Source organism: Macaca nemestrina, chromosome 6 (genome assembly GCF_043159975.1).
Source record: "Macaca nemestrina isolate mMacNem1 chromosome 6, mMacNem.hap1, whole genome shotgun sequence".
Lineage (NCBI taxonomy): Eukaryota > Metazoa > Chordata > Mammalia > Primates > Cercopithecidae > Macaca > Macaca nemestrina.
Window position 1 is genome coordinate 102,183,569 of NC_092130.1, and position 12,083 is coordinate 102,195,651.

At 38.2% G+C, this 12,083-nt stretch overlaps 1 protein-coding gene across 3 annotated transcripts in view; it reads left to right on the forward strand.

The window, feature by feature from the left end:
• Positions 1-25: 25 nt before the first annotated feature.
• Positions 26-12,083, forward strand: part of LOC105475140 (GTP dependent ribosome recycling factor mitochondrial 2) — a 48,212-nt gene continuing 36,154 nt past the window's right edge. For 2 of the 3 annotated variants that reach the window (XR_983160.3, XM_011730169.3), the window contains exons 1-5: positions 26-244; positions 3,388-3,474; positions 6,119-6,203; positions 7,678-7,735; positions 8,158-8,255. Coding sequence is in view for 1 of the 3 variants with exons in the window: in XM_011730169.3 (XP_011728471.1) it covers positions 3,412-3,474; positions 6,119-6,203; positions 7,678-7,735; positions 8,158-8,255 (304 nt within the window). In the remaining 2 variants the exon portion in view is untranslated. The other variant, XM_011730170.2, reaches the window with a different exon arrangement.

Here is a 12,083-nt window from a genome sequence, read left to right on the forward strand (position 1 = left end):
AGGTTAAGAGGACGGAAGTTGCTGGCAGGCGGCATTTGGCCGGTACACCGCCGGAAGTGCGGAGGTGTGGCTGGTTGAGGCGGCAGAGCGGAAAAATCCTAGCTTCATTTCGTTTAGGTACAAGGCCGTTTGTCTAGGCTGGTGTGGAGACTTGAGGCCTTTGCAGACTTTGGCGCGGCCCGCGCCTCCTGCTTCAACAGCCCAGCGGTGACGAGCTGGCCTGCGGCACGCGGCCTAATACCAGGTGAGTACTGCTCCGAGCTGTGAGACATTGCACGCCTGTGACCCTGTCCCGCGCTGGGTATTGCTGACCTTCCAGGCTGCGACAGACACAGCCAGCCACGGAGGAGGACAACAAGGCCTCCGGACTCCCCTCGGTGTTCGCTCAATATGGAAGTTTTTCTCTATCATTCGGCGAGGGGGACTCATCTTTGTTCCGGTCACACTGTAATGTGTGCACGATTGTGAAGGATGCTGAGGAATGAAAACTTCGTGTACAGAAAAATAGAACTACTGGGCCTTTGCAACTGTTAGAAAAGACGAAGATAACATTCTGGTTTTTTTGGAGGTACAGGACTGATTCCAGAAATTTCTGAGGCGTTTTGGTGCACCGCATCAAATGCTAAGTGAGTGGACTTGTAGTTAGTGGCCCCCTAGAGGCCAAGAAGTAATTCACTACAAGAAAAAGTACGTCTGCTTGAATACACTGTCAATTTTACCCTTTTACTGCACAGTTGCAGAAGTTCCTTTAATTACTTCACAGCTTGTACGTGATTCAGTTGATGAACAAAAAGAACTGTACCAAAAGAATACTTTCATTAATTCTTAGTGCTTGGATTTGAGGCAGTATTTTGTTTTTGTGGGTTTTTTTGAGACGGCATCTCGCCCAGTCGCCTAGGCTGGAGTGCAGGGGCGCGAGCTCTGCTCACCGCAGCCTCGACCTCCCGGGATCAAGCGATCCTCCGAGTTCAGCCTCAAAAGTAGCGAGTTACAGGCTCGCGCCACCACGCCTGGCTAATTTTTGTATTTTTTGTAGAGACGAGCTTTCACTATGTTGCCCAGGCTGGTCTCGAACTCCTGGGTACAAGCCATCCACCCGCCTCGGCCTCCGAAAGTGTTGGGATTACAGGCGCGAGGCACAGCGGCCGGCTTTGAGGCAGTTTTTGTTTTGTTTTGTTTTGTTTTGTTTTGAGACGGAGTTCCGCTCTTGTCGCCCAGGCGGGAGTGCAATGGCGCCATGTCATCTCACTGCAACCTCTGCCTCCCGGGTTCAAGCGATTCTCCTGGTTCAGCCTCCCAAGTAGCTGGGATTATAGACGCCCATCACCACACCCGGCTAATTTTTTTGTATTTTTAGTAGAGACGGGGTTTCACCATGTTGGCCGGGCTGGTTTCAAACTCCTGACTTCAGGTGATCCACCCGCCTCGGCCTCCCAAAGTGGTGGAATTACAGGCATGAGCCCCCGAGCCCGGCCTTTGAAGCAGTTTTTAAGGCTCCATTTTCTAAGGTGATACCATCATTCTCTTTAAAACCAGAAATAATAACTAGCATTTGTATATTTTAGGTACAGTACGTTATATAATCTCTTTGCCTGTAATGCACCCCTCCCCGCCGCCCCCCCCCCACCCCCCGAATTTCCTCCCTCATCTACTCCAGGTCTTTGCTTAAATGTCACTATTTGAATGAGGCCTTCCTTGATCTCTTTACTTCAGTTCTAACTGTCCCAATTCTTCTTTCCTGCTTAATTCTTCTCCACAGCACCTATCATCATAGGAGAGACTATGTATTGTATTTGTTACTTTTGTTTGTTGTCTCTATCCCCTGACTAGGATAGAGGCAGTATGAGGGCAGAGATTGTTGTCTTTTGTTCACTGCAGTAACGCTAATATCTAGAAAGCAGTGGGTAGACAGACATGTAGTAAATTCTTTTTGAATAAATGGGAAGGAATAGGCTTGGGCGGGGGAGGGCTGGGTTATGCAAATTATCTTTTTATTGGCAACCACTGAGTTAAAGTAAGAAGAGGAAAATGTCTATTAAATGTCTATTACAGTCGTAACTGTAGAGAGACTATGAGGCCCTGAACTTTGGCATTACCCATGAAGAGGGAATGGATTCAAGGCTGGGCATGGTGGCTCACGCCTGTAATCCCAGCACTTTGGGAGGCTGAGGCGGGCAGATCACTTGAGGTCAGGAGTTCATGACCAGTCTGGTCAATATGGCGAAACCCCGTCTCTACTAAAAATACAAAATTTAGCCAGGCGTGGTGGCACATGCCTGTAGTTCCAGCTACTCGGGAGGCTGAGACAGGAGAATCGCTTGAACCCAAGAGACAGAGGTTGCAGGGAGCTGAGATCGAGCCACTGCATTCCAGCCTGGGTGACCCTGTCTCAAAAAAAAAAAAAAAAAAAAAAAGGAAACAGATTCAAATATGTTTAGGAAATCAAATGAAAGTATTAGATGACTTTCTAAATAAGAGTAGTGAATGTTTCTTAGCTAAAATCCAGAAAAGAACAGACTTAGGAGTAGTAATGAGTTTTGACATATCTTCTTAATAACATGGATCACAATGGTTTAACACAAGTGTGTCTAATCTTTTGGTTTCCCTGGGCCACACATAAAATACACTAATGGTAACTAACAATAGCTGATGAGCTAAAAAAAACATCGCAAGAAAAAAAAACTCACAATATTTTAAGAAAGTTTACAAATTTGTGTTGGGCTGCATATAAAGCTATCGTGGGCTGCATGTGGCCTGCAGACCATGCGTTGGACAAGCTTGGTTTAACGTGATCTGTTTGTCTCCCCAGCACCCCCAGTCTCAGCTGCGTCCTTAGATTTCTAATAGCTTTGATATTGTACTTGAAACGTAGTGAATATTTAGCAAATGTTTTTAAATTAAAGATGCTTAGTTTCTATAATCAGAGAGGAAGAGGACTTTTATATATTTTTTACATAATTTAGTTTTTACATGGTATGGTAGGAAAATCAGAATATACAAATGAACCAGTAAATTTTACTGCCAATTAGAAATTACCAAGTGTGGATTCTTAGTTTTTATACTTAATTCTATTCATTTACGTAACAATGCATTTTGGTTGATACAGTGTTTTGTAATTTCAATAAGTTGATTTCTAATGTATCTCCATGTCTTTCTTTAAACATTACATTAACAAAAAGGGACATTTTAAGCCTAAGAACCATATTTCTCATATTTAATCAGAATTTTCATTTTCTGAATGATGCATTGTATTTTTGGTAGCTAAAAATATCATTCCAACTTTTTAAAAGTAATAGATTTTACCTTACATATGTCTAACTTACATATGCCTTGCTGACATGTAATACATAACTTTAGTTTTATAATTTTGTATATTTATTTTTTCAGACAATAACAGTTTGGAGGATCAAAATGTTGAGCAACTTGAGGATATGTGCAGTGAGTCATCAGACAATATCCAGTGTGCATATTAATGTAAGCATTTCTTACAAAATTAAATGTCCTTTAACAACCTCAGCTACTTTACTGCCTAAAATGCCCAGTATATCTCATCAGCTGTTTATTCCAGACTTAGTTGAGTCATAACCTTTGGAAATCTTCAAGCCAAACTAATTTGAAAGTAATTACCTTAATTTATTAAGAAATATGAGAGGAAATTACCTTAATTTAAAAGTAAAAGAACAGCTGTAGCTAAATGCTGGTCTCATGGAGTACTAAAATGCCAGTTGTTTTTGAAGGAGGGTACAGTTTTATATCTAAGAATGTCATCACTTAATGTACATCTTTAACAGAAAATGTGCTTTGTAATGTTAAGTATCCATAGATTAAAACTCTTATGAAATAAAGTTTCTCTTAATATCGAAGTATAACATAATTGTACAATGGTTGATAAAACTACTTTTGGCTGTCTTCTGCAGAGCTGTTGGAAGCCAACTTCTTGGGCAGTCTGATCTTTGTCTCAGGAACATTGTTTTAGTCTTTAAGCTCTGGTCTGACTCCTGAATCCTCTCCGAAACACTATAAATTATTTTATGAACTATCGCGTCTTCAGTATACTTCAGAGATATTAAACCTCAAACGTAATAATACCCCTTTTATCTAGTGCTAAGTGAAAGATTACTTTAAAGCTTGCTTGGGTTATTTCTTTTTATCTTCAGTGACTTAACAGGGAGTACAGTAGTTTCCCCTTATTCATGGTTTTGCTATTAGCTGTTTCAGTTGCTCAAAGTCAACTGTGGTCTGAAAATTAAATGGAAAATTCCAGAAATAATTCATAAGTTTTAAATTGTGTGCCATTCTGAGTATTGTGATGAAATCTCATGACATCTCACTTAATCCCACCTGGGAGGTGAGTCATCCCTTTGCCCAGCATATCCACACTGTATACACTCCCCACCCATGAGTCAGTAGCCGTCTGGGTTATCAGATTGTGGTATTGCCATGCTAGTGTTCAAGTAACCTTTATTTTACTTAATCATGGTCCCAGAGCACAAGAGTAGTGATGCTGGCAATTTGGATATGCCAAAGAGAAGCCATAAAGTGTTCCCTTTAAGTGAAAAGGTGAAAATTCTTGGCTTAATAAGGAAAAAAAAAAGTCATATGCTGAGGTTACTAAGATCTATGATAGGAATGAATCTTCTATCTGTGAAATTGTGAAGAAAAAGACATTTTTGCTAGTTTTACTGTTGTACTTCAAACTGCAAAAGTTATGGTCACATAACATGATAAGAGGTTAGTTAAGATGGAAAAGCTATTCAATTTGTGGGCAGAAGACATGAACAGAAACATGTTCTGATGGACAGTAATTAGGTTCAGTACTATCGGAGGTTTCAGTCATCCACTGGGGGTCTTGGAATATACCCCCTGTGGATGGGGTATGACTGCTGTAGTGGAGAACCTGTAACCCTAAGAAGCCTTAACATTTGTCTACAGTTTTTTGTTTTTTTGTTTTTTTTTTGCTACTTTAAAATCACCTGAGCAGCCTTTTGAAGAAGATATATTTCTATATTCCATTTGTGATCTCATTAAGTGGCACAAGGAGTTACCCAGTTTTTCTTCAGTGCTTTGATTGCTGACACTTTCAGACTATGCACTCTGTGATAGACACTGGGTCTTATCCTAGTCATTATGCAGTGGAAATATTTTCTAAGGATAGTAGCATATTATTTCCAGAAACTTGGTAACTAACCTAGAAATAATATAGATAGCACAGATATGCAGTTCATGAAACAAAAAGCAGATTGTGGTGGCCCTAAATCATTACATACACTAACAATTCCGACTATATTGGCAGCTATTAAATGTGTATCTAGTGGTCTGGGCATAAACTGAGGTGGAGAATATTCAGCCTCTACATGAGAACATGAGAAGGTTAGGTAAGCAGCTAAGATGGGGGAGGTAGGCTTGGCCTTAAGCAGACTTGCTCTAACTTAGTAATTCTCAGTTGAATGCTACATTGGAGACAACCTGGGAACTTTTTAAAATGCCGCTGCCCAGCTCCTCCAGTTCTTCTCTTCTCTCCCCACCCCTGTGTCTTCAAGAAGCTTTCCAGATGATTCTAATGTGTAACTACTATAATAAATCCTGAAAACAACTAATGGTTTTAGAGCTCATTGCCCTGCACAGACCTTTCAGCAGATGCAGAGGAAAACCAAGGTGTATCCTGGGTGAGATACCTTATTTAACCTTTCTGACTCTCTCAGCTTCTGACTTTCGGAACTTTAGGGTTGTGGTTCTCAAACTATAGCTATCAGAATCACCTGGAGAGCTGGTTTAAACAGATTGGCTGCATCCCCAAGAGTTTCTGATTCTCTTGTCTGGAGTGGAGCCTAAGCATGTGTTTCAAACAAGCCCTCAGCCCATGCTAATACTGCAGGTTGAGGAGAACCATTGTTTTAAGGTCAGCCCAAAATAGCAAATCAGTATTAATTTTATCCTTATTCTTTCCCCTAGGATATATTTGGGTTGTCACTTTTTAAAAGAATTGGAGTTAATAAATTAGAACTACTTTAAAGCTATACAAAATAGTTTGTCTTCTGACAAAGCACAATTACAATGTTAAAACTGTAATAAGTGATGCTAAAATAAAATTAATGTCATTTCTTTTTCTCTTTACTAGAATATATGCTGCTATAAAGTAAGAGCAAGTTTAAAAAGGTTAAAGCCACATGTGCCGCTTGGAAGAAATTACAGTTCCCTACCAGGTACAAATTTTAGATTCTTCTAATTTTATCTAAGCTGTTCGCTTCATCTCTTTTCTCTCTCTTGTTTGCAAGAATCTCTCTTATTAGGGTTCTGAAACCATTTTTTACTTCTTGGCTATTTCCTAGAGAGTATTAGGGGTGGGAGTGTTCGGATAGGTGCCAGAAGGAAATACTAGTAGAGTTGTGCTCCTCATCTGAGGAACATGCGGATGAGCTGAGCAAAGGAAAGGATGGTGGCTTTAGTAGCTAGTTTGGAAGTTTTAACATGTGAATGTACTTGTAGAGTAGTCTTGTGAAAAATTTTTTTCTAGTTTATTTCTTTTTTTTATGCAAGTGTTTTCTGTCAAGAGAGATTTACTAGAATAATTTATTTTGAGGATTGTTGTAAGTAGTTTGGTTAAGTATTTGGGATTGTTTAGGTTAGATACATGGCATCAAATGCTGGAAGGTGGAGGAGTTGACTTACTTTTGAATGTCCTTTCTGTGTTTGAAACAAGCAAGTGTATGGTAGACTCTGTGAAATTAGTTTAATTCTGTTGCTGTTCTCATTACTGTCTTTGTCAAGTGAGAATAATAGAATAAAAATACTGATTGGCTGTTGACTTACAAGGGAGGATTAATTTAATGGGCTACATTGTTGGTGTGTATCTAGGTCTCTGTATTTTGCTCATGTGAATTTGACTGTAGTAGTATAGATTATCTTTTGATCTTCAAACCACTATGGAGTTTCAAAAATAATATAAAATTCTCATTTTTGTATCATAGAAACATGGGAGAAATGGTTTAAATAACAGGAGGGTTTTAAATAAATTTATGAATATAACTGCCTTGTTTCTTTAGAATTAGTTCTTAATATTAGTAAACTATATGTTAAGCATAGAATAAGCCATATGGACTTTTTAATTTAAGAAATACTGCTTGGCCTTTCAAAAGTATTAAATTATTACAGCTTCTATTCAGTGAAACCTCCCAGGCTGTCTTTAAAGGTATTGTGTCCTGGGATTGCTGAGGAAGGCAAGTTCCACATTGTGTAATAATTCATTATCAACTGACATAAGGATCACCCTTAGCTCTTCGAACCCTGGAAAAGGCAGGTTTATAGGACTGTGCATTTAAAAATTTTTCTTTGACTCAGGATCAGTGCCTTAAGATTATTATTGTGAGCATTTATTCTAATTCTACAGTTTTGTAAATGGAAGTGAAGTAGGTGGCAGAGATTGGGGTGAATCTGTATTTTTCTAAGGATATGATCTAGAACTTGATGTTTAAAACTTTTACCTTGTTGTATTGTCATCCATAGCTTTCCTTATACATTGCAAGGAAATAAATTTTAGTTTATTTTAGATTTATTTAGCTTGAATTTTACTTTACTTTATTTGGAATTACAGTATTTGCTTAAAGTTATTTTAAAGTCTTTCATTTATAAATTAAAGGAAAATTTCATAAATGTAACAGTTCAATTTTAACTTTCTAGGCTTAATAGGAAATGATATCAAATCCCTTCATTCCATCATCAATCCTCCCATAGCTAAGTAAGTACTATCATTGATATCACACTTTTCCATAGACTGTCACGAAAATTTGCAGTTTTTCTCTGATGGACAAGAGTGAATGCTGTAATTTTTATGACTTTCTGCCCTAGCCAATTTTAAATAGATGTTGATAATGTATTTTAGCTATTTTTCTCAATTTAATGCTAAAATTTTTTAATGTAACAACACCACACTTTTCATAGAATGAATATAAGATAGTCTCAGAATTGTAGGTTGTAGTTAGCCCTTTTGTTACTTAGCTGTGTTATCAGAGTAATGTGGATATACTCTAAATGTTTTCCATTTTTCTAGTTTTTACAGTTTTATAAATTATAGAAATACCAGCTTTGAAATTTGAACAGCATATATACTTTGGTTTTACAATTTTAGTAATGTCTACCTTATTTTTTCCTTTTAAACAGAATCCGTAATATTGGAATTATGGCTCATATTGATGCAGGCAAAACTACCACCACAGAAAGAATACTGTACTATTCTGGATATACAAGATCACTGGGAGGTTAGAATGGATTCCTCCTCTTCCCACTCCCCATTAGCAAAAGCATCATTGAAAAATATTTTGATTAAGAAGTCAACCTACACACCTTGAATATGGCATAGAGCTACTGATGTCTAAACCACAACTTAAAGATAAGGTAGTTGCAATATCCACCAAAGGGTCTTCTTAGATTCAACTAAATATTCAGACTTATAAGACTATCATAGGCCCCATTTGACACTTACCTACTCAGAATGCAACAGGACAGGAACCATAGCTTGCCAACAGAGCAGCATTAGGTGTTTCTTTCTAGAAGAGTCCTTATAGCAGTCCCTGTAGCTATCTGGGAGCTATCTTCTTTGGCTGCCCCAGAGTAACAGATTAGGTGCAAGGTGACAAGATTCACAGGAGCCACCCTAGCTTAGAAGATTCATGCCCTATAGGAATGAATATCTCTTGCTATAACTTTATAGGCATAGCTTCCAGGTGCCACATAAGGTACATGCCATAGCCAGGGAAGCTCGGAGTTCTGTATCTCCATAAGGTATTTATATATATAATTCATTTGTAGTTCTTCGCAATTCAGATTTAGTTTACCAATCAGAAGTTATTTTTCCCATAAGATATATTGCCTAGGAATGTAGTTGACATACCTCTGTTATCTGGTTTCTAGAAGAAAAGAACCAAAAAAGGTAACCAGAAGTTAAATTCTCATATCAAAGAGGAGAGGATTTTGTTAATCCTTAACCTAGTTATCTTTTGTTTTTTTAATTGTGGTTAAAAAAACATAAAATTTACCATCTTAACTATTTCTAAGTGTACAGTTCAGTAGTGTTAAATATATTCACATTATTGTGCAACCAATCTTCAAAATGTTAAGTTACAAAATTGAAATTCTATACCCATTAAACAACTCCCATTTTCCCCTCTCCCCAGTCCCTTGCAACTACCCTTCTACTTTTTCTTCCTGACTTTGAGTACTCTAGGTACCTCATATAAGTGGAATCGTAAGTATTTGTCTTTCTATGACAGGTTTATTTCACATAGCACAATGCCCTCAGGGTTTATCCATGTTGTAGCATGTGTCAAGATTCCTTTTTAATTTTTTAATTTTTTTTTTTAGAGACAGGATCTTGCTCTGTTGCCCAGGCTGGAGTGCAGTGGCCCAGTCACAGCTCACTGCAGCCTTCAACTCTTGGGCACAAGAGATCCTCCTGCCTCAGCCTCCTGAGTAGCTGGGACTACAGGCAGGTGCTACCACACTTGGCTAACTTTTGTATTTTTGGTAGAGACAGGGCCTCAGTATGTTGCTCAGGCTAGTCTCAAACTGGGCTCAAGTGAAGATTCCTTTTATAAGGCTGAATAATATTCCATGTGTTTTTATTTATTTACTTCAAACTATTGCAGTTTACTATAACGAGAAGGAAATCAAGCTTTATAGTAATTATAGTCACTAAGCTGAAAAATCACCTACAAAAGTCATGGCAATAACTTATTTACAGTTAAAAAGGAGAATATCAAGACCTTGCTCTCATAGTAAGATAAACTAGACATGTACACAATCTTATGATGTCAAGAAACTGAATATATAAAAATAGAACCCACATAGAATGTTCTCTCTCTCTTTTTTATATACACACATTTTCTCTGTGATTGCCCTTAAGTTTATGTCCTTATCATAACTGGTTTATTATATTTATAATTAAAGATAAAGAATCTTAGACTTCATATTCTAAAAAGCAACTAGGTTAACAATTTTCTCCCCTAAGGCTTATTTTATTTTATTTTTTATTTCAATTGGCTTCTGGAGAACAGGTGGTTGGTTACATGAATAAGTTCTTTAATGGCGGTTTCTGATATTTTGGTGCACCCGTTACCCAAGTAGTGTACACTGTACCTAATGTGTAGTCTTTTATCCCTCACTCCCCTCCCGCCCTTTCCCCTGAGTCCCCAAAGTTCATTGTATCATGCTAATGCCTTTGCATCCTCATAGCTTAGCTCCCACTTATGAGTGAGAACAAATGATGTTGGTTTTCCATTCCTGAGTTACTAAGAATAGTGGCCTCCAATTCCATCCAGGTAACATATACATATTTCTTTTGCTGTGTGGAAGCTTTTTAGTTTAGTTAAGTCCTGTCTACTTACCTTTGTTTTTGTTGCGTTTGCTTTTGGGTTCTTGGTCATGAAGTCTTTGCCTAAGCCAATGTCTAGAAGGGTTTTTCCAATGATCTTTTCTAGAATTTTTATGGTTTCAGGTCTTAGATTTAAGTCTTTGATCCATCTTGAGTTGATTTTTGTATAAGGTGAGAGATGAGGATCCAGTTTCATTCTTCTACGTGTGGCTTGCCAATTATCCCAGCACAATTTGTTGAATAGGGTGTCCTTTTCCCACTTTATGTTTTTGCTTGCTTTGTTGAAGATCAATTGGCTGTAAGTATTTGGCTTTATTTCTGGGTTCTCTATTCTATTTTATTGGACTGCGTGCCATTTTTACTTTTTTAGATGGAATCTCGCTCTGTTGCCCAGGGTGGAGTGCAGTGGTGCAGTCTCAGTTCACTGTAGCCTCTGCCTCCTGGGCTCAAGCAATTCTCCTGCCTCAGCCTCCGAAGTAGCTGGGACTATGGGTGCCCACCACCATGCCCAGCTATTTTTTTGAATTTTATTTTTAGTAGAGATGGGGTTTCACCATGTTGGCCAGGCTGGTCTCAAACTCCTGACCTCAAGTGATCTGCCCGCCTCGGCCTCCCAAAGTGCTGGGATTATAGGTGTGAGCTACCATGCCTGGCCCTATATGCCTGTTTTTATGCCAGTACCATGCTGTTTTGGTGACTATGGCCTTGTAGTATAGTTTGAAGTTTGGTAATGTGATGCCTCCAGATTTGTTCTTTTTGCTTAGTCTTGCATTAGCTATGCAGACTCTTTTTTGGTTCCATATGAATTTTAGGATTTTTTTTTCTACTTCTGTGAAAAATGGTGGTATTTCGATGGGAATTGCATTGAATTTGTAGATTTCTTTTGGTAGTATGGTCATTTTCACAATATTGATTGTACCCATCTGTGAGCATGGGATGTGTTTCTATTTGTGTGTGTCATCTATGATTTCTTGCAACAGTATTTTGTAGTTTTCCTTGTAGAGGACTTTTATCTCCTTTGTTAGGTATATTCCTAAGTATTTTATTTTTATTTTTTTGCAGCTATTGTAAAAGGGGTTAAGTTGTTGATTTGACTCTCAGCTTGGTTGCTGTTGGTATATAGCAAGGCTACTGATTTGTGTACGTTAATTTTGTATCCTGAAACTTTGCTGAATTTATTTACCAGTTCTAGGAGCTTTTTGGATGAGTCTTTAGGGTTTTCTAGGTATATGTTCATATCATCAGCAAACAGTGACAGTTTCACTTCCTGTTTACCTATTTGGATGCCCTTTATTTCTTTATCTTGTATGATTGCTCTGGCTAGGCCTTCCAGTACTATGTTGAACAGAAGTGGTGAAAGTGGGCCTTCTTGCCTTGTTCCAGTTCTCAGGGGGAATGCTTTCAACTTTTCCCTATTCAGTGTAATGTTGGCTGTGGGTTTGTCATAGATGGCTTTCGTTACCTTAAAGTATGATGTCCCTTCTGTGCCAATTTTGCAGAGAGTTTTACTCATAGAGGGATGCCGGATTTTGTCAAATGCTTTTTCTGAGTCTATTGAGATGATCATGTGATTTTTGTTTTTAATTCTGTTTATATGGTGTATCACATTTATTGACTTGCAGATGTTAAACTATCCCTGCATTCCTGGTATGAAACCTACTTGATCATGGTGGATCATCTTTTTGGTATGCTGTTGGATTCAGTTAGCTAGCATTTT